The sequence below is a fragment of the Lichenostomus cassidix genome, chromosome 7, assembly GCF_008360975.1.
Source record: "Lichenostomus cassidix isolate B80296 chromosome 7, HeHo_3.0, whole genome shotgun sequence".
NCBI classification, from domain to species: Eukaryota; Metazoa; Chordata; class Aves; order Passeriformes; family Meliphagidae; genus Lichenostomus; species Lichenostomus cassidix.
In genome coordinates, this window is record NC_139488.1 from 20,088,284 (window position 1) to 20,113,901 (window position 25,618).

The following is a 25,618-nucleotide window of genomic DNA, read 5'->3' on the forward strand; positions in this document are numbered from 1 at the left end:
GTGCTTACGAGCATGAGAGCTCACAGAACACACCAGCCTGTTCTCTGCTGGGCAAAGGGTATTCTTACTGCTCAAAGGAGACTTGCAGTTGGCATGTCAGTCATCAGGTGTGTGTATATACATGTATATATCTTCACAGTGACACCCTGTAGGCTCTAGCAATGTTGGTTTAGGGCTACTTAAAACCTAATGACTAATGTTCAGAGAGAATAAGTTATAAGCAGGTAGAAATGCAATTTATATTGCCTGTGGAACTACGTATAGGTCATATAAGCAATAAGGCAACAGTATATTGCCAGTATTGCTGTAAGTTCTTCCTTGCAATATGTTGCATATAAAAGCTATAGACTGAGGGTTTGGAAACAAATCAGAATCCAAACTGCTCCCCTGGGGAGTTAACTGCGTGATGTAAGTGAAGAATGGTTGTTAACTGTTGTTTGTGTTCAAATGTATTCAGACTTTATTCTGCTGCAGCAGTGACAGCCCAGGTCTGGAATGAGATCCAGTAACAGAAGAAAACCCACTAGCAAGCAAGGCTGATCTTATGCTGGCAAATGAGGTAGAGCATTTTTGAAAAAGTGTGAGGGCTGGTTTTGTTTGGTATTATCCATTTGTAGGTCAGGGTGGTACACCCCAGCACTTGGAAGTGTTTCTTGCAGAGCAAAGAACAGACTTTCACATAGCAGGAATGTCAGGAATGTCTCCTACCAACCCAATCTAAGTTTCTATCCCAGGAGTATAGATACAACTCAGCCTTTGTTAACTCCTCTCCAGAAGAAAAGCAGTAGAGAAATGACAGCAGTGCCTGGGCACAAAGCCATAACAGCTCCAGAAAGCTTCCATTTCTCTTGTCAGAAGTCCTAGCTATTCTTTGTTGTATAATTCAGGTTTCCATAGAGTATTTAGACTGAACATCTTAGTCTTTGCTCCTGTAGCTGGTGATGGCACAGGCCCATGTCATAATAGGTCTCATCAGTGAACATCAGTGAAGCAGGCAATGTTCTTGAGAGCCAGTTATGGGCTGTGGGATAGTCTTAGCAGGTTTAATGTTCACATTCTGTTATGCTTTCTGCATTGTGACATAGATATTTATCTTTTTGCACATGAAATGATACTGCTGTCACTAAAATAACCCCCCAAGTATGAGGCTGCTGGGTATGACTTTTCCCTAGATGAAGGGGAAAGGGATTGGTGGAGGATGAAAGGAAGAGAAGGCCCTTGAGACTAGTAAATCCTTAGCAGTCCCTGCAATTACCAGTGTGGCATATTTGTATGTACCTGTGCTGAAACCACATGGAAGGAGCTCGCCTGCACCACTTTACAGTTTTGTCTTTCTTTGGGAATCTAAATCACTACTGCATCCAGGACCATGGCATGTGTTGATCACATTGTCTAATGTGTAACTACAAAACATTATTACAAGAATGCAATATAAAAACAAGAATTAAGTAGTAAAATGTTTGGCTTCTCTAGTTGCTCTGTAAATTTGAATTAGTATCTTTGGTATTACTGAACTCGTAACTAATGACCCTATTGTAAACATCCAAGTTTCTGTTCTGTACTGAGCCTTCCTCCAATGTTTACATCCTCTTATTACTTTTCTATAACTGTACTTCTCTAGAAGTACTGGAAGCATTGTAGGATAACACCTGCTGAAAAAAAAATCAGTCTAGAATTTTTTTTTGGTGGTCTTAGATCTGTGACTTTCCAGTATTCCTTACTTTTTGTTTTCTTTGTTGACTGTGGTTTACACTTGGAAATTTACTGATACTACTTAGAAAAGTCTGAAACCTAATTGTCCAAATGCAAGGCTTGTTCTTAGCAGGTGTCAGTGCACCCAAAGCTGATGGGAGTACCCTGGTCAAGTGTATTTATTATTTCAACTTCTAGCACACTGATTTATCTGTGTCCTAATCCAGCAATTCAGCCTTTTAGTGTAGGTGTGCTCTGGCTGCAATTGTCAATATATTTATGGATTACCACTTTTCTATGAACTTTGTTTTTCTACTGTAAAATGAGGCATTGCACAAGACACCTTAATACACTTAGGATGGTAATGGGAAATTTTTGATAGTGGTGATGAAACTTGTTCAAACCATGGGCAAAATTGATATTTGATTTGCTCTTCAGTTCTTGAACATTCCTACTTTGATATAGAGGAGCTGTGTATTTTAAAAGTCACTGGAGAGCTAATGAAAGTACAAGAAATCTAGGTAAAAGAAACTGCCTCCATGAAATTTCAGATTATGGGATTGTTAAACATATTCTGATATATCTTTATCCAGTACATGGTTTAAACAAGGAAAGTATTTTACAGTAGGTACAAATACAGAACCAGATGGACAGTAGCATGGGGATGAGCATATTCTTGTGTCAAAAGAGAGAATTGAAAAGAACCAGAGAATGCTGTGAAGTCTGAATGGATCTCTTTTCAAATTTTTTAAAATTTACTTGAGTTGTGAAAAAAAGTCAATTTTCCTTCTTCAAACTGCATAGGCTGCCTTCAACAGTCCCTTTTTAATTTCAGCCTGCATTGAGAGCTGTGGGTTGGTTTGGATTTTATTGGTTTGGGAGTGTTTTTACTTTCTTTTGCTTTCTTTTGTGAGTGTAGATATAAGGAGCTCAGAATACAATCTGGAAGAAATTGATGAAAGGGAAGAGATGAGTGTGCAACAGAGAGAGGACAGTGAAAGTACCAATACCTCTCCTGGGACAGGGGAGGTTACTGCAGCCCTCAGCTCTGCTGAGGTTCCACTGGAAAATGACAAAAATGATCCTGCTCCACCAGCTCCTGTTCCTGGCAGTGTTTCTGTAGACAACTTGCAAAGCTTCAAGGAAGAAAAACAAGAAAATATGAGCACAGATGGCAAGTAAGTACGTTTTGTGACAAAGAAAGGAGCATTGGGGAGGCAATGGGGGAGGCAAATAAAATGCAGAGTGCTGTTTCATTGTGAAGCACAGAATAGAGAATTGTGAGAGGAATGAGCTTTAATATGCTTAGCTTTCTTTGTAGCACTCTTCTGTGCACAGTAATTCATAAAGCTTTTCAACAAAAATGACAATGAAGTGTTCTGCAGTCTATTCTGTTTAATCCTCCCTTTCCTTAAACAGCTGGACCCCAGAAAAGCTGAACCCAGCTCTAAAATGCCCGGTGTATTTACTAGAGAAGCATGCTGCAAAAAAATTTGGATTGATTAGTTAAATAAAAATATACAAATTAATTCTTACAGATGGAGAAAAACAGATACATCAGCCATTTCTGTTCTTTTGGGCATGGTTATCTATTGCTTGCATATTTGTTTTGGCTTTAATTTTTATTTTTTCTTTTCCTTATATGTGGTCTTGACCTGTCTTAATTCATTTGCTCTCAGGAAAACAAGTTAATTCAGCTTTTTTAAAGAATAAACACATTAGTTTCCTTAACCGCTCTTTTTCCCTTCTGGTGATGCTGTACCTTTGCCCTTCAGCATGTTTGTTAAACTACCTGACTCAGCAGGTTTCCAACATGAGTTAGTGCCTGCTTGAAATAAATGTTGATTGTCCAGAGAAGTCCCATTGTGTTAATGTAATTCACTATTTCTCTGTTCCCTGGGGCAACTAAGCTGGCTACTGTTCCCAAATTAAATTGAAAGAACTATTTCGATTATTGTACTGAAGCCAAAATGTGTGACTGCCCTAGTAGCCAAGAACTTTCAAGGTAGTAAAGAGAGGTTTAACTTGTATTTGAAGGGACCTTTTTGTTAGTCCAAGGCCAAATGTGGCTTTTCAAAAATCTTTGATACTCTGTCCTGACAAATATTGTCCCAGTTGTTTAGGTGTGTCTCCTCTCTGGGGATCTGATAAATTGTCTTGAACTTGCAAATTACCAGGCCTGTGTTATTGGGCTCATTTGGCTAATTGTCCAGGGGTTGTTTCTTTCCCTTCTCCCCCTTGCATTGGCAGGAGCCTTTCACACCTTATAATTCTGGTGAGAATCAGCTAGACTGTACTGCACTCTGGCCTTAGAGTTTGGCAATTGCTTCCTGAAATGTCATAGGGATTCCAAAATGAGGAGTAGGGTTTCTCTGACAATATATTTCTGGAAAACTTGAGGTAATTTGGATCTTACATGTAAGATCTAGTTACTTTGGGAAGTTTTTTTTTTTTAATCAAACCAGGGATAAACTCCAGTAAAAACCACTGATTTCTATAATGATAATCACTGGTGTCTTGTGGCTTTTGGGTGTGGTGGGTTTTGATTTTTTTTATTTTTTAATTCATATAAAAAAACTAGTTCAGGCCATTCTTAATAGTTTTAGCTCAGTCCCTCAGCTGTGTTAAAAGGAATGGAGCTAAGCAAGAGTACAGAGTGCAGGACTGAGCTTGAATTTCCTTCCAACAATAATTTTGAGAGCATGTGCTCTTGTTCAGTGTTTTATTGGTAACTTAGCGTATGTTTGGGACTATACAGGCAACATGAGCATGAATGGTTATTGAGAAGTGTATCATTTTAAATGATTCAAAGCAGATGTGGCAGCTCAAGGCACTGGTTCTGACAACTAATGCAATTGATATGGCAAATGAATTAGAATTTACATAATGCTAGTATTTCTAACTGCGTAAAATAAAAATATCTTGAACAAAGTTTGAAGTATTAATACCTTTTTATAAAGAATTTTTAAGTATTTTTGACTTTTTAATTTACCTTTTTAAGCCAAGTACTTAATATTTCCCCTCCACCCCCAAAAGATGAGTTGTTTGTTCAGCATTTGTGCAGTTCTTTTGTTCCCATGCATTTGCAAGATGTTTTTGCAAGATGTTTATTATGCAAGTAACGTGTGTGTTTCTTTGCTGTTCTCAAGGTATTTATTGAAATGAACTATTTTGAGAAGTCTGTGCTGCTCACTTCATGTGTTCATATGCTGTCAGTGTCTCATGCAGCTTCCTGTGTATCGTGATGGGGACTAAGTCAGGGACACATTTTAGATGGGGGGTGTCAGGACACTTTAAATGAGCGATAAACCATTGTGGCTTGACTGGAATGGAGTTGTTATTGGAAAGTGGCTTGTTCAAACTGCACATGTAAACAAAAGGAGGGGGAGAAGGGAAAGGAAAACTGATCATCTGCTTACACAGAAGAGAGTGAAGCTGCATGTCATTTTGGTAAAATATCATGGCAGCATTTCCTCATTTCCTCTTGTTTAAAAAAAAAATCTATTCTGTTGAGTATTCCAGTGTTTGGCAGAGTGGCTCTGTTTTGTCCATCTGTGTTTGGAGAATATTGCCAGTTCTCTTGCATCGTTTCTTGTGTTTATTGAAATGAATGATACCAGCATATTTAATGTACTGTTGTGCTTTGCAGAGAACTACAGACTAAGATAAGCAGTGAGGATGCTGGATTTCAAACAGACACGAAGCTTAAAATTTTAGATCAAAGTAAAACAGATGGTGAGTAGTTTCCACTTGTTCTTAATACTTGAAGCTTGAAGAGAACTTTTCTATTCTTTTGAAGAAATGGCTATACAGTCAGCTCTTGAATTGTTATAATCAGATTGTTTTCTTTACACTTTCTCTAGCTCTAGTGTATTTTCTTTGAGGTGAGGTGGCAAGAACTCGCTGCAGGTTTGGGTTTTCTGGGGTTTGTGTTTAATACGTTTTTGTTTTAGCAGTAGTCAAAGCTGCATTGTGCTGTTGTAGGATGGTGCAGATGGGACAGTGCCGAGGAGGTTATAACTCAAAGGTTATTCTGCCACGTGGGGTGACGTGGCTGCCACACCCCAGTGGGGAAGAGGAATCCATCAGTTCTTCGTGCCTTATGAAATTAGCATGAGTTTTCTGCATGAAGATGGAAATATTTTTAAGCACAAATAAAAGCGATACACTGATCTGAAACAAAATTACGACATCCTGTGCATCTAATGGATTATAAATTTTTCTGTGGATTTAGTGACCTGACTGATTTATTTTACTCTTTTGTGACACTGATTATTCAGATTTATATATTAGGCCTTCTACAGTCTTTTATACTCAGGACACCTGAGTTTATAAATCATAACAACACAGTGTACAAGTCCTGTTTATATGTGATATAAATTTTAACTGCCATTTTATAGCATACATGAAATGAGGATTTTTTTACCCACAAAACACCACTCCAAATGTTTATTCCTGAAGAATTTAATTTTTCCCAATATTATGTTTGAAACAATTTGACTCAAATATTCATGTGTTTTGGAGATGAAACCATGTTTAGTGCAGGGGTAGAAAAATAAATTGTCAGACCAACTAAAGCGTAGGAAAAATAGGTTTGGCAAATTGCTCTTGTCAATGTGTTTTTCAATTGTTTCCTTGTACAAATACATAAGGTGTAGTTGACAAATAAGATTTGTAACATTAAAACTAAAGAACAGAAGCCACAAATGTATGGAACTAAATAAAAACTGCATCTAACCTGATATTAAATAGTCCTTGAGCTCTTGAGTCACTGATGCCTATATAATGAACTGAAATTTGTAAGAACTTTAAAAATTATTTTAGGATAGTTTTTTTTATTAAGTTGATGCATGGCACATGTAACCTGTTTATTAAGGAAGAATACCTGAGTTAGAATACTATTATTTGGCAATATTAGTCAAATATAAATATATCTTTAAATAGGCTTTAGAAGTGTTAAGGAAAATATCAGCATCTCTGAGAAGCCAGTCGTTATTAAATACATTGGATTCATGATGTAATGAGGAAGATTGAATCTTTTTTGCATTTGTATTAATTTTGGAATCTTTCTTTAAGTTCACAGTGATACAAAGCTCCTTCCAACAACAGAAGAAGGGAAAGAGCTTCAGACAGCCGAAATTAAAACAGTAGATTTTAGAGAAAATAACAAGCTTGAAGTTGACAGACTATCAAACTGCCAGGCATGTAAAAATGACATCTCTGTAAGTCATAGGAATTATCCTCAACTGATTTCAGAAAAACAAGATGACAAAACAAATCAAACCAACTTGGACACAGTAAAAACTCAGGATGTTGGAATCCAGACTTTGGATAGCAATTTGGGAAGAGCTACGCAGAAGGGAATTATTGTTCCTCAGGGTGTTGAATCATCCACATTCAGAGAACTGGTCCCTCGACACAACACAGATACTAACAGCCCCCTTCTTCAAGTGATGCATGGCATGCATCAAGAGAGTGAAGATACTTCAGTAGAACAAAATCTTGAGACACAAGAAGTTACCCTTGAAAAAATAATTCCAATAAAAGACCAGAGTCACATGTGTATAAATGGCAGTAATTTTGCTTCACCAGAAACTCCAGATGACTCTCCCATAAAAAGTCACCCTTTTTATTGGCAGGACACCAAACCTAAACCCAAGCCTGCTAATGAAATTACAAGGGATTACATACCAAAAATTGGGATGACTACTTATAAAATAGTGCCTCCGAAATTCTTAGAAATAATGAAGAGCTGGGAATCAGAAGTTCCATCAGATCATAAGGATCAAGAGGTATCTACTTTGGAAGACCCCAAAGAATTCATAGTGCAAACTGAAATTCCTCATCTGTCAAAAAGTGTGGGTCATTTACAGGTTAGTTCACAAAACGAAGCTGCAGCAGCAAATGATTTGCTGGAGAGAGTGAACAGCATTTCTCAACATACTGTGACCTCTGGAGCTGAGATTACTACTGAAAGCAACCAGATGGAAAGAGAGTCTTTAAAGCAGCGTGTCCCACTGATGCTAAGCTTGGATACTACAAATGCTTCTTCTGAGACTCAGGACAAGTCAAATGCATTAAGTCCATTAAGTCCTACAACAAAGCCTAGTTCTTTTTATATGCAGATGCAACGAAGAGCTTCAGGTCACTATGTGACATCTGCAGCTGCCAGAAGTACTGTTTGTGCTCCTAATTCAATTCAAAATGAAGTTAAGAATACAGAGATGGGTAAAAAAATCTCATCACCTGATTTGACTTCTTTGGCTTTACATAAAACAAGTATTCCTTCTCCTCCAGCAGATCAAGAAAAAGTTGATAATGGAAAAAACATTGAATCTCCCACTTCTCCTGTTAAAAGCAATAAGCCTTTAAGTTTTCCCTCCTGTCCTCCAGCACCGTTGAATCTAAGAACTCTAAGAACTTTTGCAGCTCCAAAGCCGTACTCCAGTTCAAGACCATCCCCTTTTGCTCTTGCTGTCTCATCTGCAGTCAAAAGGTCACAATCATTCAATAAGACACGTACCATCCCTAGCCAGGCACCAAAAGAGGAATTTCCAGTGGAGCTTTCCTCTGCCCCTTTGGCAGCTGGATTCTCCTCAGCTACCTCCATGCCTGAAGTGAAAAGTTCTTCCTCACAGACTGTAACAGCGGGATCACCGAATAGTCCAATGGATAAGGTAAACTTTATTTCTAATACTAGTTGACTGTTGATCTACTGCCATCAAGTGCAACTGGTGTAAAGGCTTGCTTCTGAACCACGCCCTGGTCAGAAAGTGCTGTATTAGTGCAGGGAAAACACCCTGTGGTGTCCATCAGTAGCACAGCATTATAATGAAGTACAGGAATACAGGGAATGCTAAAAATGAGAGCAGCATAATTCAGATGATTGGAAATAATTATTTCCTGCCATAATTAGCATCCCCTACTTTAAAGAACTTTAAATTAAGTAGTCATTTATCCTGTGTAGTACTTATTTTTATGCTTGGAGTGCTTATGATTTGTTCTTTATAGTTCTGTGTGTTGATTTCTTTAATTCTAAGTGGTGTGATCCATTTGGTTTCAAGTGCTTGTGCCACAAGCACACTTGAACAGAGATATAAAGTTTTGCTGGCATAATTGCTTGAGAGAGAAACTATGTGCTGTGCTGGAAATGTGGCTGATCTCTGAAATCTTGAATCAAGCAAACACTAGAATGGCAGCAGTTCGCTATGCAACCTTGTGCCAGGTTGATTCATATTTCCATTTATAATTAATTCAGATTAAAGGTTTTTGGCTTCTTTTCCTTCCACTTCCTCCCTTTATAGAAAGGCAGCCATGTGAATAGTGAGCAGAAGAGGCAGGCGCAGTCAGGTGCTTCCCCTGACCACCCACGCCCTGTCACTAAGAGACAAACCGCGATGACGCTCCCGCGCGCTGACCCCGAACAGATCCACCAGAGCCTGCTGGCTGCAATCCGCTCTGGAGAAGCTGCTGCCAAATTGAAAAGGGTGAGTTTTCATCATTGCATCCAAAACAAAGAGCTCATGGTACTTCCTTCAAAATTACCATACTAATGCCTGATTCTAAAAGCAGTTAGTTTTGGCACAAACTCCTGTGAGGAGATCTCTTAACAATGGGAAGGGCGGTGGGGAAGAGGGTCAGTTTTGCACAATAAACTGGTGAATGCACCCACAGAGCTTCAAATGTCTGTATTTTCATACAGTACACATGTAATCAAAATCTTCCTGAAATGAAATCGAAATCTCTAGGTTATCAGTTAAGTATCTTGTCCATAAAATCTGACTTGTTTGTGTTGACGTGGTTTGAAATGGTACAGTTTTAGAAGCCTGCTAAACAGCTTTGCTTTAGACCTGAAGTGGCTGCAACCTTTTGCAGGCAGGTAACACACAGTTCTGAAGACTATTTTCCTACTTATTAGACTTTATCAGGTCCTTAATCTGTTTGGCATCATAACTAAGATATTTCTCAGTTTTGTCAACAGTCCTGGAAAGGCCATCTTCCCCTACCTGCTCTGGTTAAAAATTTTCTCTCCTAAAATTTACCTACATATCTCCCATTGGGTAAAACAGTGCACGCCTTTAGAATTTGTACTGTTTTAAGTTTGCAAACAGACAATCATCATCTCACAAAGCTTTCTTGACCTCACATTAGTATTTTGCATTCTGTTTTGAGGTAATTTCTCATTGCTGAAGGTGGAAGAAATTCAGTAGTTTTTTGGTTTTCTTCCCTTTTTCACTTGAAAGAAACTAATGATGGGTGGCAGGTGGATACAAGGGATTTTTGTTTGTTTGGGATGTTTGTTTGTTTGTTTTATGGAAGGCCTTGATTCTGTTGGGTCAAAATCTTGCAGTGAATGGTCAGATAGTGGAATATTCCATTTCATAGTTTTTTGTTTCAGTGTGGCAGTGCAACAGCCTCTCTGAGACTTGTAGACCTCCCATCCTTTCTACAATGAATAGGAAGACTGAGTTTCCTAGAAAAGTTACAAGCATGCTCAAGTAGGTTTTGATATCTAGTCAGTTAAAATGGTATATAATACACTGTAGAAATGCTTCTAACTACATATCAGTAATCACATTAAAAACAGGGAAGGATAAAGAAAATGCTGTGTTGTTCAGAATCTGTTAGAGGTAAAATCTGTTCTGCCAGAAATACTGTTTGGATTTTATTTGCATACATTTTTAGGATTTTTTTTTTCTTCTATTGCCTAATTACATTGTGAATAATATGAAACTTTATTTATTCATCCTTTTTTAATAGAAGTGTTCTTAGTGTAGAATTGACCCATATGATCTTTATCAGTCTAGGTACAAGAATGGTATGGGGATGAGGAGGAGAGAGATGATCACTAAAATTTTTCCCCTCCCTTTCTCTTCTGTGGGTGGGAGATGTGCTTTGTCAGTAAACTATGCGTTTAGACTTGGGGTGATGAAAGGGATATATTCTTTATGGAGAAATTATAATAATGAAGAAGCTGTAGCTATAAAGAAGAGCAGTCTGCAGCACAGAAACCTGAAACAGGCTTTGAAAAACCCCCCTGGAACACAAACAAAATGCAGTGAAGAACTAACTGAAGTTTTGCCAAGCATAAAATTGTACATGCTGTTCTTTTCACTCTCAGAGTGCATATGCTGTGGTACAGGTATGTCTGACAGCAGAAGGAGATTTTTTTGGCCTACGGCAAATTTAATAAAAGCATGGTCTCATTTTGTTTAACATGGAGAACTGGCAGTGGTAGGACAGAAAAATGAAGCATTTTGTATCAATAAGTTATTTACACCCAAAAGTGCTTTTGAGAATTGAGGACTTGTAGGATGCATACACCTCATGGCTTCCAGTATTGTGCTGCAGCCAGGAAAAGGAGTAATAATCTGATCCATTTGAATTATGACAGAAGTGCGATGTGCTTGCTTCTCTTTTTACCTCTTACCAAACTCTCTCTTCTTGCAGCTCTCTGTGAGAGTCATTTAAAAAATAAAATCCTGGCACCACTAGCCAAGTTCTTTAACTTTTTTTCACTGTCTATTTTTACTTAATATGTTGTGAGTATACAGTGCTGAGATCTGTTGCCTTTTGTGTTGCTGGTCTTTCCTGTTCAATAGGGCCCTCAGTAATTACTAACCTAAAATGGGTCAAGTGAGGTTTCTTTTTAGCCATTTTTCTCTTGAGAATGTTTTCATTGTGTTTAGTAAACTGTGTGCTGTGGTATGTGGTTCTGATGGCTGTGGAGTATCTACAGCTCCCATTAACTCCAATTGGAGTTGTTGGGTTACACAGCTCCACTGAAAATCAGGCTTTGGCTATCTGTGCTGAACGTTATGGTTTGCTTCTGATAAAAGAAACATTACCACAGTATAAAGGAGCGTTAGAAGATTTAGTAAGAAATCAGGTGTATTCCATATTTAATAAAAAGTGTTCGGTTTAATGATGTTTTTCAAGTATTCCTTTGCAATCAGGTGTGGAGAAGGACAAAAAATTATGTATGTTCTGAATAGTTACACATTAAATTTTTAGTCAGGTTAGAATATGTTTTTAAGTAATGTCTTGTTTCCACTTCTGTAGCATATATGCTTAGTTCAGAAATCATATAGGAAGTCTTTCATTGCAATGAGAAAAACAATAAATGAAGTAACACTGTGTAAGATACTAGACAGAGAAAAATCTGGAAATTTAGGTTAACATTTCTTTAATATTTTTTCTCTTTTTTTTTCCCCCCACCCTGCTTCCAGGTTGGTCCTCCATCAAACACCATAGCTGTCAATGGAAGAGCCAGGCTTAATCCTTTGTATTCCACAGAAGCGAAGGCTAATCCCTAGATATTAAACCAAATATTTTGCACTTTACTACTGCTTCATAGGCCAACTTAATACTAACTACAAATTTTTAAAAGTGTAAATGCAAGTATATGTTAATATATTTTTGTCAACGGTTAAAAGAATTTCAAGCTGGGTTTTTGATGCCTTGAAAAGATTATTAGAATATGTAAATTATGGTAATATTTTGCCTTTTTCTCTTTATTAAGCTGACTATGCTGCTAAAAAGTTTTAAGATGAGGTGTAGGTGAACTTTGCTTATAATAGCATGAGAATTGAAGATTCTTGATTTTACCCTTCAAGACTGAACACTATGTAGCACTATGCTGAAATTACAGATTGGAAGTGACCTATAAGTTTTAGACCAGATCATTAATTTTCAATTGTGTATTACTTTAACAGACTGTATGAATTTAAATCTACCACATGCTGCCTCCATATTACTTTATTAAATTAAAATTGTTGTCAGTAGAATATCTTACTTCAATGCAACACTGTGTTGCTGTCGAAAAAAAATAGATGTTTTTGTTCCTTTAGCAGACAGTAATTGGGATAAGTATTTTGATTTTTTTTTTTTTTTCTTTTACTCTCTTGTAACTTTTTTCCTGGTAGCACACGCAAAAAAAATCAGGACATAAATTACTGGAAATTTTTGTACTACTCAAAATCTTTTCTTAACAGTAGCCCTACATGATGTTTCTCAACTACTCTTTAAATATCTGTATATAGTATTTACCTCACACTCAGATAAGCAATACTTTTTGTGAACTAATTATATCTTTAAATAGTCATCAACATATACTCACTTACTAGTAAAATACAAATTCCAGTTTTGATACTTAATGAAATAGAAGAATATTTTTTTTCACTGGAAGTATAACTAGAAAATGAACAGCTTTGGACTTATTAATGTAAAATATTTTAATCTTAAAACAGCACAATAACACATACATCATGCTTGTGTCAGAGAGCATCTATTTATAGATTAAGCATTAAATACCAAAATGGGAATATATACTAAAAGAAAATGTTTCATGTTATATTTTATCTATTTTGAATTTCTTGTCAAGATTATACATTTTGGGGAGGGGTGGAAATATGATCACACTCATGATGAAATAGATACATTGTGGATGCATGCAGCAAGTGCTGGGGTATTTGCCATAGTAAAATATTTTCTTGCTGGACTTGATTTAAAATTAAGCAATTGTATTTAGTTTCTATTCTTTAACAATATACATATTTTGTACTTTAGAAACGTTATATAACTCAGTTTCAGAAACTGATCTCTATGTGCATTTTCAAATTGTTTGCTGCCAGGTTTTTGTGCAATAATCTCAAAGAGGTCTAATTATTTTCCTAGTACAGAGCCAATTACTGATTACAAGTTATGGTGTTAATGCTGAAACCCTTTAAGGAATGTTTTAGTAAATAAAAATTCACAAAGAGAGCTGATGAACGTTTTTTCATTGCTGTTCTCTCCTGTTTTCTCTCCTGTATCTCAGTCCCCTGTCAATGTGTGTTAGCTCTTCCATTTCCTCCTTGTTCTTGACTCCAATCAAGGGCTTATTCCAAGGATGGGGGGAACTCCCATGGTAGTTCAAAATATCTGTTTCAGGGTCTGACTGTGAAAGAAAGCTTCAACCTTCACTTGTAAACAGTGAGATAGGAAAGATAGGGCCTTATCTAATTTCTAACTGGGGCTTACATTCTATATTTCACTGTGTCTTGAAGGACAGGCTTGAAAATTGTAACTTGCTCCCTGGATTCCAGAGTTTGTGCTCGTTGTGATATTTGAAATCTGTGCTTTAAGCATTCCTATACAACATGCTGATCTGTAACTGCTGGAGAGAGGTTGCCATGAGACTCTTCCTTGTGCTTTGGGTGTGTGGGGGTTACAGGGTTTTTTCAAGCCTTGGTATTCTCTGCCAAGGTGACCAAAGTTATTTCATGAAATTATTTTGATCTCCATTTGTGCTAATACAAATATATATGATGTTTCACTTTTTCAAACAAATCCACGGAGTCCAGTTATTCTCGTTTCGGGGAAAGTTAAAAAAACAGTACTTTGTTCTTTTCTTTGGTTTTGACTACAAAACTGTACTACTGTATGTTTCTTAGTCCCATGTTAAAGATAAATTGTCTTTTCTTGTGAACTCCTGGAGGCAAATATCATCTTATGTAACAGATTAAAACTAAAACCACATTGCTTGAATTTTAGGGTTTCTTCTTTGTGTAATTGAACTTGCTTGATAACAAACTGAAATGCCTACACATGCTATAGTACTGTGAAACTCTTCAATGAGACTTTTTGTTACTAGCTGGCAATATTGTTTAGCAAAACTTTCTCTTTCCCTCTTCTTCCAACCTATATATGTAAGACATTTTTAAATCTTGCTGTTGTATTTCTGTAGATGCTTTTGTCCTTACACTCTTTTATTAAATTCTACTAGAGAAACTCTTGTTGATGAACTTGACGTGTTTATTCATTATTCAACCATGAAAACATTTCTGCTCATGTAACAAGTAAGTGTTTCTAGTAACTGCAAGCTCAAGCTTGACAGCAGTAAATTTGTTGTGGATGCCTTACATGCGGGATAAACAGACTATTTTTTGAGCCCAGGAATACTTACAGTTTTGGACAACATGTATCACAGTTGTCTTCCAACAATGGGTTGTGCCATCCCTCTTATAATCCCCTTGCTTTTGCATGGCAGTCAAAATGTTAAGCAATGAAAGTCAGGATACTGAAATTAATGAAATGTCAGTGTAATTGTCCAGACAAAATAGCAGACCCTAGTGAAGGTGCATTATGACCTACTGGTACAAGTTCTTTGAAGAAGCAGCAGGTATCCATGTAGCACAGTGCCTTGGTTTAGACTCCAGGGCTTTGTAATTTAAGGAGGGCTAGAAAAGAAAAGAGAGGTAAGTAGGAAAAATGATCTTGTTAGTAATTATTAAAGATATATCTTTAAATTTATTCTACAGAAGAATAAAATTAAGACTACACATGTACCTGGCGAAGGGAGCAGTTTTGGTGTGACAGCATCACCAGATAACTTTTGGAAATATTCTTGTGACTAAAAGTTGCAAGGCTAAGGTATGTATGGACCTGCAAATAAACAGAACTCTAGTTTCAAAAAAAATCCCGAAGAGTTTAATTTGAATGTAAGTTGCTGATTCCTCTGTGAACTTCCTACTCTTTGAGAATAGTCCTGTGCCAATAACATAGCAGTGTCATTATACACAAATGCCAGTGACATTTATTAGTTACCAGTCTGTGATTGTACAAGGAGTGTATTTTTAGTAGCTGTTTCGTTGATAGCAGCTGTTCTGTGTGAAGAACAACTGTCTTCTGTTTCAACAAATCTGCTTGGTGATTTCTAAAGCATTAGTTTCTGTGAGTGTCTGGGCATTCCCAAACAATGCTTAAAATAGGAGTTTAGGGGTAGGGTGGAAAGGTAATTAGGTAATTCTTAGGTTCTCCCTTAGTCATTTGAATACTCTCAGAAAAACTATTAAAATATCCCTGATGCCCAGTCTTTACTGAGAGTTGGTTCACTTAATACACATAACAAACATATGTAAGCTGTCATTGTTATGACAAGACTAGAATGTATTCTTCAGAAATTCCTAGTCTTCCACTCTGATGGAGTAAGTTTTCTTTAGCCTCTTCATCTCTTTTACCAGTTGTTCTCAGTACTAAGTAGGGCAAACTTGCTTTGCCTTTTATGTTTGATATCATCACAGCCAGAGCAACAAGAGCAGGCTAAAATACTGAACATCCAAGGAAATCTTCACAAGTGAGAGAATAGTTAATGGAAAGGGAATATTAAACACTGGGCTTGTGAATGTGGTAGTGAACATCCAGAGGAGTAAAAGAATTGAAGCATACCATCAGCTCAGCGGAGGGAGAGTTAAGTCCACAGAACCTGCACCAGCTGTTACAAAAAATCTGGCCAATAGTGGCTATTTGCAGGTACTAGTGTACTCAGTGTACTAGTGCTGGTGTACATTAACCACTAGAGTATTTACTAATAGTTAAAATATTTCTAGTTAAAAAATAATTAATAAACTATAGCTGGACTCAGAAATTCCATAGTTTCCCCTCAGCTATATATATCTGTCTGTCTGTTTGCTTAATGTCTCTTTCTTTCTTTTTTCCCCTCTATGGGATCCTGAGCAAGAAGGAAGACTGCAATCTTACAGGCTATAGTCACACTTAATCTGAAGTGGCAACACAAGGAAAAATGAACTTTACATTTTTTTAAGGCTTTATATAGCTTTGATTTATCAACAATATGATAAAAAATTTTAAATGGCTAAGCTGATTGCCATTTTCTAAATAAAATACTTGAACTAAATGGGGAGAGGGAACGTGGAAAGAGCTGTAATTGGTCACCTTTGGTTCAACATCATGATTAGTCCCATCAGCAGACACTATTCCATTGTTTCAACTGTTAAAAGCTAATTAAGCAATTGCATTCTGCAAACTGAAGTGTATTTGGCCACCTGCAGCTACAAAGTACATGGACCAAAAAGGAAATCCCTATGCTATGAATGCCAAACTGCTGCAGTCCTGAACTCCAGTGCCTAAGTGAAACAAGGAGGTGAAGCAAAGTTTGAAGAAGTGGATTGCAGAAAACTTCCTTTTTAAATTGCAGAGGACTGGGAGCCACATGGGCACCCAGGCAGCTGCACAGGTAGGTGCCTCACAGTCAAGGATTTGCATACTGTTAACCCTTTTTAAAAGCAGCACTCATACTAGGGTACTTCATAAATGGTCAGAAGGCAGCCGAGCTGCTGGTGACCTCAAATCTTTAAGCATGTTTTGACCATCTGCAGAATGCTGAGGAGAGAAAGGTGCCAGTGGAAATGTTTACTTGTGTCTCCCTTTATCAAGACAGCTGAGGGCTAGAAAGAGAAGGGCATTCCAGTTTGTGTAGCTGCTGGTAACTGCATGGCACCCCTCTTACATGTCTGTGTAAGCTCTACCAGAGCTCCACTGTGAGCTGCGTAAAGAGCTTTGACAGAATCCACCATGAGACACAGGCACAAGCTCTACTTAGCAAGTTCACCTAGGGCTTGGCCCATCAGGAAAAGGAACCCCAAGAGAGGAAGGCCTGGGGGAAGTGGGCTGCAAGGCTCTATCTGGAAATGGTGAGTTTAATTTTTTTCATCTTATTCAAACTGTGTCTGCTACTCTGTTCTTTTAAAAAAAATTTCCAAAAACCAAAAAAAATTTAGACTGTCAGATGTGCTTGAAAGTTCAGTAGACATAAAAGACATAGCTTTTTGTGCCAACTGAAGATGAGAGCCTGAAAAGGTGTAAGGAAGGGTCTGTTAGACAATATTGTCAGGAAAAGGAAGTAGGTGTGTCTTTTCATGTGGATCTATTATATTACTTTACAAACATAGTTTGGAGCTAATGTGAAATGTGAATTGCCTGATCATCAGTGAGCAAAACAACATAAACAGGAATCAAATTAATCTTCAAGTGAAAAATAAAGGAGTTAAAAGGAGCAGATATTTTAGATTGAATTCTGACTCTTTAGATTACTGATCTAAAAGTGGAAGGCAATTTCGGTGAGAGAATAAAACAAGAGTTTTAAGACCTTTAGAAACCATGTCAAGAAAGATTAAAGGAATGGGGCTGCTTTACTTGGGGAAAAAAAAAAGGAAAACTGATCAGGATGACAAAATCATGTTCCAACACAAAAGTTGCTACATGAACGCAAGTGATTAATCATTGTATCTTCAAGCAATAGTCTGTTCTAGCTTTAGAGCATAAAGGAGGAATAGTTATAGTGGGTCAAACTGAAGGTTCACTTAGCCTGTTATCTGGCTTCTGACAATGATCAAAAATATATGCCTAGGAAAAACCATAAGATTATAAAATACACTAAGACTTACCCCAAGTATGCTAAACCTTCAACAATTTTTAGCTCTGAGAATGCTGAAGTAGAGATGATTTATATGTATTTAATAGTCTGAAATAGTCTTGTTCAAGAGCTCAGCAACTTATTCTTTCAACTCCCATAAATTTTGAACAGTGACACACTGCTGTTTGACATAGAGTTCTTTGACTTAATATCGATCTTCAGTGTGTCATTTTGTTTGTTGCGAACTTCTACTTGCTAGCTTAATTTAACCCTCTCGAATGCTTTTCCTGAAAGAGCCATTAACTCATCAATCACCATTCATGCTCTCTGTACCACTCATATCCTTACATAGTATCAGGATGTGTGCCATAGACATTTGAGGCTTGTACACTTTTGCCATTTTTATCAATTATATGTGATCAAGGTTTGCCAGAACAAATACGTAGGTCTGAGCATGCCTTATGTTTAATTTCTCTCAGTATCTTGGGAAGAGGATTTTTTTCTCTTAGACACATTTATTTTTTTTAATGTCTCCTTTCGCTATTTGCTATAGTGAATCACCTACGGGATATACCTATTCTGTATGAGAACAAAGTTTGAGAAAAGTTTGTGTGCCATGCTTCTAAAGCACTAAATAGCCAGCTGAATAGAACCTTGCTAAGTCCCATTTACTCACAGGTGTGATCATGTGGTCCACAGGTGATCTTTTCAGTTCTCTTGCCAGCGAACAAAAGAACTTAAAATCTTTATGATATATACTTGTTCATTAATTTCAGCTTAAAGACCATGTTCTTGCATGATAAGTACTTTTGCCTACAAATACAAGTAGCTATCCAGAAATCTGGAGCAGGGCAAATGTATTGCCTTTAGTTCAAACACTCTAGTCTGGCTTGCAATCAAACGCTATTTTCTCCTGAGCTGTTTCTGCTGATTCATTATTACCTTACTTTGTATTGCAATGTTAAAGTGAAACATGCTGCTTTAATTGTCTTTAAATGAACTACCTTTGTGGCAGTATTTTCAGATGGGTCTTTTGATGCCTTTTTAATGGTACATTAAAACTTAATGAATGCTGAGTAACACTAGAATCCCTATGGAAGCACATATGGTATCTGCATTAATACTGAATGAATGCATAATGATCAGTAGAATTTCAGTGATTTCCACATGAATCAACAGTGATGAGCCACTTAGTGTTACACTCAATTACATCATGTTTAATTTATGTAGCATTGTTTGGACATTATGTTTAAAATGTCTTTAGTAAATCATTGAGACTCTAATTGAGCCTCCATTTCAGGGACAAATTGCACTGTAAACATAAAATTCATTTTTTTACACAACAATTAATTTATGTTGAAGCCCACTTGCAAAGGGTCAACAATTTGATATATTCTCACTATTACTCCCTGAAAAATGGAATCCTAATATGAAACAAATTGCAGTAGCTGTTAAATTGTTTCTGTTTCCTTAGTTATGCAGCCACTGGACACTGGAAATTCATTAATTCCCTGAACTCTGGAAACAGTGGCTATACTTCACCTATTTGACTGCTGCCAAGCAGTTCAGGAGACCTTTTTGGGTCAGAGTATCTTGTCCATGTCTACACTGCAGACTCAGAAGAGTTCCCCACAACACCTGACTAACACCACACCACCTCTCCTGTTTGGGAGGCCCTTCTGGCACACCAGTGACTCCCTTGCAGTATGTGTTCAGCACAGCAAGGTATACCAAGATCTTTTGAAGAGTGACCATGCCATCAATCTGCCAGGGTAGACAAAGAAGTGGTGAGGGAACCTGCACCAAAAGCAGGCACTGTCTTTCAGCTGTGCTCCCATCCTGTGCAGGACCAGGGAGCAAACGTGGTCCTGATTGCCTGTGCAGAGCAATATAATTTTGCCTCATTTCCAAAGCATTACAAAGCTATGAGGACCTACTGCCTCACTTCCTCTCCCCTGTTCCACATCATAGCACACTGAACGTGGGCTGTTGGTTTGCCCTGGGTGAAGGCTGGAAAAAGCTGCCAGTGACAGCCCTCCACTGAAGTCTTCCACAGGAACTGCTGCAGAAACAGTATTTAAACAGGGCCCAGACTTACCAGAGGGTGCTGTGCTGGACTCCACCTTTCCAGGCTGACTCCACAGGGAAACTAGAGTTACACACACATCTGATCACAGTAAAAAATGACACAAGTAAAGGTGCTTTGTAAGAGAAAATGGAAATAAAATCTGCATACTTCAAACCTCCCTAGGAACAGTACACTTCTTGGCTTCCACTTTCCCTGATACATTTTAGGAGATAAGCTCATGACACACTGTTTCAGCAGCTGTCTGCTTGAGCTGGTTTTGGACATGTTCTGTAGCAGGACTGTAAAGATTCATTCATAGAATAAAGCTGAGGTTGCCTATTTTACTCAATCAGCTCACTTGCCCAAAGAGCCATCTAAATTGGTCTGACTTGGGGCAGAGAAGACACTGCCTTCCACTACTCCAGAAGGAATCTGGCACTGTTCTCTCAGTCCTTCTCACTGGTAGTTCAGACCAGCCTAGTCTTATCAAGGGCCATTTTAGCATTACTTTTTATCCTCAAATATCTGTTGCAAATTCAGTAAGCTGGAGAAGTATTGGCTTAGGGGAGTTTTAGTTCAGTGAGGTTGTTCAGTCCAGCTGTCTTAACAAAAAGGACTAGAGGGAAAGAGGACTGTGTTATCCTGCCAGCTATTTGCAAACAAATCCATTAATTTATTTTTAGCTTCTGCAGGTTTCCTGTGTTAGCTTCTAGCACTAGGCACTGCATCCAGTTTCTTCACTTTATAGAGGATTTAAGAGCTATGAATATACAAAGCTATAATTTTAATTTGCTGTTCTTTTTGATCTACTGTAAGATTATCTGATGCCTGGCAAGGCATCTAACAAACAACTGACCAGCAACTTTGTTAGACTATACACAGACAAAGAACTTGATAATGATAATGATGATAACAATACCTGCTCTTATTTCTCTGGATTGCTGAAAAATGCAAATTCAGACCTTTAATAATTGCAGCTCAGGCTTTCATTTCTGACAGCAAAGTGAGAGAGAAAAAAAATCTTTCCATACTAAGAAGCTGTAAAGGAGGCTATCAGCTTTTTTTTTTTTTTTTTTAATTATAATTCACTTCATTCTCGTTAGAAGAATTTAATAAATGAAGTATAAGAGAGAAAAGAGACTTATGGAGAACCTTTTTATTTTGCTTTAAAAAGTTCTTTTTTGGTTTATGTTGATCATTTTAATGCTTGTGTTCCCATGATTCAGGAATTCTATGCCATGTTAATTTAATTCAGTTTTAATTTGAATTGAATAAAATATATGCCAGCTTGCTGGCTATGGTGATAAAATGCATGTAATGCTTAAAGAGAAAGTGTTTGAAATATACAAAATAATCTGAAATGCACTTCTCTTCAATGTATGCCTAATAGATTTTAATGATGTAATTAATTCTAATTTTTTATGTTGCTGTATATTTTTAGAGCCTGCCAAGTAAGAATATTTTTCAGAATTAGATGTAATGAGGTTATAATATTACTATAGCCTTTGGAATAACACCAATATAAGAAACAGCAGAAGAAAATAATTGAATTTATGCCTTGAGCTACATGATGACTATACAAACAGACTTCACAGAAAATTAGATTTCCTTGACTAGTGTTGTGGTTACAGTGGTATAATTCATGTTTCATAACTCTGAAGAAATAATGAAGACATTATAACCAGAAATGTGTCAATTTGAATAAATTTATTATGAATTGCTTTGGTTTAAGAGCTCCCAATATGTTATAATAGAAGCCTACGTTCTTGCTTGAGAGCCAGCCAAACTGGGGTTTTAATATTTTAACAAATCACTTAATGGTAGATTTTTCTCTCCAAATAAACAAAAAGAGAAATATTCTGAAGGGACTATGATAATAAAAGATATTAAAATATACCTTTCCTACTCCCCATGGAAATTCAAACAGCTTTTGCCTGAATCCAAGTTGCAATTAAGCAAAACTCAGCCCATGCAAGAATTCCTTCACTCATTGTTGGACTGCAATTATATTTGGATCAAATGCAATGTTCAATGGGCTACCTCCAGCTACTCTGCAAAGTACCTTCTCCAAATAAAACCATGCAGACTGGGGAATGTTAATTGGAACTTAGTTAAGGGACTTGCACAAAGTCCAATATATCAGTTAGTAAGTTTCATGTATCACCCTCAGTGATACACCTTGGCTTTAATATGATTAATAGGTGGTAGTGGCTCTGTGGCCAGGGTTTGCGAAATGCTAAAATGGGCTTGAGACCTTGAAGAGCTGCCACAGGAAGAAGAATCCTCAAGCTTGCTTTGTTAGTTCCAATTCCTGAAGAGTCTTTCAATGGTTTGAACTTTTACCAGTAGGCTTTTTGCCATATTAGTTGCTGTCTGTCCTCCCACAGGCCATGATGAGAACACAAAACCCATAAAGCTACTACAAATTCTTTGTTGTGTGCTGTGGCAAGTTTGACAGAAATGTGTCTGCATGCTTAGTCCATCTGTGGGATGGATATGTCATCTTGAGTGATCCAGTAGCACAGAAATCCAGTCATGAGAAAGTATACCAAGTCTATGTCTAGTGTGGATGTGTAAAGACCTGGGCATTATGGAAAGGGAGTGTATTAGTCCAGTAGTTCTTCTTGATGGATAGGATGGAAGGCCAGGTGGGTTTCAAGCCTGAAAACTTCACTATCACTGTCTTATAAAATAAGTTAAAAGGGTGGGAAAAAAAAAAAAGAAAAAGAAAAAAAACTATTCTGCTTTCTCATATTTCAATTCAGAGACAAGTATAATGGATTGGGATAAATTTATGGAAGTGGAGGAGAACACTGAAGGTTGAATTTAAAAGGGCTGAATGGCTATAACAATTTTCCTAATTTTAGATATGATCTCAGTTTGTATTCCTGCTTTCCAAATGCTTCAGATAGATCTAATGTTAAATTTCTTTGAAGTCAGGTGCAAATTATTTATGAACTTGTTCAGTAGCCAGGATTTTTCTCATTCTCTCCCTGCCCCCCCCACCTCAAGGGAAATTTTGAAACACTTTTTGACTGTTAAATAGAATTTATAGGGTCACTATGTGTAACAAAATTGTCTGGAATTATCTTGGATGTTATTATTCATGTATTGTGCAATACCTCCTTCATAAATACACAAAAGTGAATTAGCTGGTTGCTTATATTTAGTGCCATGAAATTGTTCTATTTGTCATGGTAAAATTATGACTATTAGCAAAAACCCCACTTTTTAATTGAAGTAGAGTAGGTACTAAACAACTCCAGAGGATGGCTTCAATAAACATGAAATCAAAGGAAAAGGTACTTTCTTCTCCAGCTCAAAGGAAAAATGCCCTTTGGACCAGATTTAAAACTGATTTATATTTTGAAGTAGCAAAGTATTAATGCATTTTACCTTTTTTATTTTTATAAACAAGAAACCTTCATTATACAAAGAAGGATGGCTTGATTTTTAAAGTACTAATTTTGGACTCAGAGTTCACATTTCTTACTGACCCACAAATTCCATTACACATTGATAAAATCACATAGTAAATTAATTGCATTGTCTAATTTTCAACAGCAAACAGATATGCTTAAGTCAGAAGAAAGTTCTCCTTAGGTTTTCCATGTATTCAGAGGAAACAAAAAGTTATTCTGGGATGGTTGTCAGTGCTAAACCCCCTATGTTTTTTTAGTTGATGTCTGGAGTCTTCTGTTTCTCTGCTTAGTGATGGCCAACCTAATATGGCATAGTTGTCTAAAGGCAGGTACTCTGAATACCATCTCAGGGTTAATTTTTAAACATGCTCAGGCACATAAAGATGCAAACATTTACTCATCCGTATGAAGGGAATAAATACATTAAAATGTTAAGTGCACTGATGTTGTGATAATTAGGTCCATAATAAGTGCTGAGATTGGCGTTGTTAGATAGGGTTCCTGAATTACAGAGATTTGCGTTAATAACCTTTTAATATAATAACTTCCAAGTAGTCAGCACAATGCTTTTAAAATATGAACGGTAGGTTGTTTTTTCAAAGGTTTATTGAATATCTCATTTCCTGCATATAGATTTCTTGGAATAACTCTTGAGACAGAGCAAATGACCTCCTCTGTGGGATTAATTCATTCCAAAGAGTACTAAATGCCCTACCAGGTGATGCATTAAAATGGTGGCAGCTATGTTATCATACAGTGGCACTACCTTAGGAATTCCTGCTGGACAGATAAGCATTTGTTTGGTTTCTGTCATTTGGCAGAAACATAATGACTCCATCAGGGTTCAGCAGAGCTTTCCGTTTCAGAGCCCATTTTCAAGGCATTCTAAATTGCACATGCACAGGTAGATTGATCTGGAAATTGCTTTGCTCAACCAGGGCTGGTGCAAGTTTGGGGGTGCAAATCTGGGCAAGATTATTCCAGTCATTTTGGAAGAGAAAAATTCCTCCTTCCCTCACATGTATGCAGATATGCATATGAACGCATTTCAAATTTCTTACTGTTTTCAGAATTAGAGAAAAATCTCCTTAGATCTGATGAAAGCTTTCAAAATCCAGTTTCACACTGCAGTATGCCTGATGTTCCTACACTTTGTTTCTTAATGTCATGGATAGTTTATTGCAAGCTGCATATTATAGAAGCAGAAAAGAAATAATATGAGTGAGGTTTAGGCACCTAAATACAAGTGACTGATGACGTGTTTAATACCCAAAGATATCTGAAACATCCCCACTGGACAGACCTGTGTGACATGCTGAACAGGAAATCTATATCTTCTTAGGGCATGGCAGAATAGGGATCTAAATTGGTATGAAATCTAAATTGGTATGAAATCTAAATTTGTTTAGGTAAACAAATCTCTTTACATCAATTCTTCCAAAAACAGAATTAATTTTGTCTTTCAATTTCGTACACCAGACTTGTATTCTGATAACAAAAGTGGAGTGCTGACCAGGTATGTTGTTTCTTAAAGTCCAAAAGAAGTTTACATTTGCCTTCCTATTTCCATGTATCTGGAGATTCTTACTGTGCTTTGTCTGGTTCAACTGTTTCAGTGTCCTTGGCAGCAGCTCAGTAATGGCTGAGACTTATGAGTGGTGTGGCTGTTTGTGAAAACTCACTTTAGCTCTACATTTCTGGTTGTTTTCAGTTTTTTTGGGTTGGTTGGTTGGGTTTGTTTGGGGAGTTGGGGTTTTTTGTTGTTTTTTTTTTTTTTTTTTTAAAGGCTTGTATTTTGTTTCCCACTCTACTCTCAAAATGGCTAGTGTTAAAGGATCTTGAATCTGATTTCCCAACAACTCACATTACGGAAACGGAACTTCTACATGCTGGATAAACACATGGAGTACCAGATAGCACAGCCACCTTCCTTCCATAACAATTACATGTTTTTGTAGAGTATTCTGAAGGCATGCGAGGTCAGAAATTATGTTCTTTGTGTAAGGTGGAGTTCCAGAAATAGAGTTGTAAAAAGTATCAGCAGTACCCTGCTGTTGTGAAACATTGCCTGTTTAATTTATCTAAATGGTTAATAATTTATGTGATGTTTAAAGTCATCCACTTGTCAATTCCCTTCCAGGAGATTACATCTAGTGCAGTAGCTGTTGTGGTACTAAGGGTATTTATGGACAAATGAACCACATAATACACTGCTGCGGTTATTTCTGGAAGTGAGCGGAC

At 37.1% G+C, this 25,618-nt stretch overlaps 2 protein-coding genes and 1 long non-coding RNA gene across 10 annotated transcripts in view; 2 read left to right on the top strand and 1 right to left on the bottom strand.

The window, feature by feature from the left end:
• COBLL1 (cordon-bleu WH2 repeat protein like 1) overlaps nucleotides 1–14,477 on the top strand; it is a 78,710-nt gene extending 64,233 nt beyond the window's left edge. For 7 of the 8 annotated variants that reach the window (XM_085066596.1, XM_085066599.1, XM_085066598.1 and 4 more), the window contains exons 10-14: nucleotides 2,612–2,870; nucleotides 5,342–5,427; nucleotides 6,769–8,369; nucleotides 8,997–9,218; nucleotides 11,922–14,477. In XM_085066596.1, the coding sequence (XP_084922722.1) occupies nucleotides 2,612–2,870; nucleotides 5,342–5,427; nucleotides 6,769–8,369; nucleotides 8,997–9,218; nucleotides 11,922–12,008 (2,255 nt within the window). In that variant the 3' untranslated portion in view covers nucleotides 12,009–14,477. The remainder of the gene's footprint in view (nucleotides 1–2,611; nucleotides 2,871–5,341; nucleotides 5,428–6,768; nucleotides 8,370–8,996; nucleotides 9,219–11,921) is intronic. The other variant, XM_085066597.1, reaches the window with a different exon arrangement.
• A 281-nt stretch (nucleotides 14,478–14,758) lies between these two features.
• Nucleotides 14,759–18,047, bottom strand: LOC146434710 (uncharacterized). Its single transcript, XR_014853491.1, has 2 exons — nucleotides 17,919–18,047; nucleotides 14,759–14,912 (listed from the first exon to the last, which is right to left on the bottom strand). It is a non-coding gene; the product is annotated as an uncharacterized LOC146434710 (long non-coding RNA).
• The window catches only part of GRB14 (growth factor receptor bound protein 14), a 71,811-nt gene continuing 63,053 nt past the window's right edge, over nucleotides 16,861–25,618 (top strand). Inside the window, exon 1 of the mRNA XM_085066606.1 lies at nucleotides 16,861–17,165. Coding sequence (XP_084922732.1) covers nucleotides 17,047–17,165 — 119 coding nt within the window. The 5' untranslated portion in view covers nucleotides 16,861–17,046. The remainder of the gene's footprint in view (nucleotides 17,166–25,618) is intronic.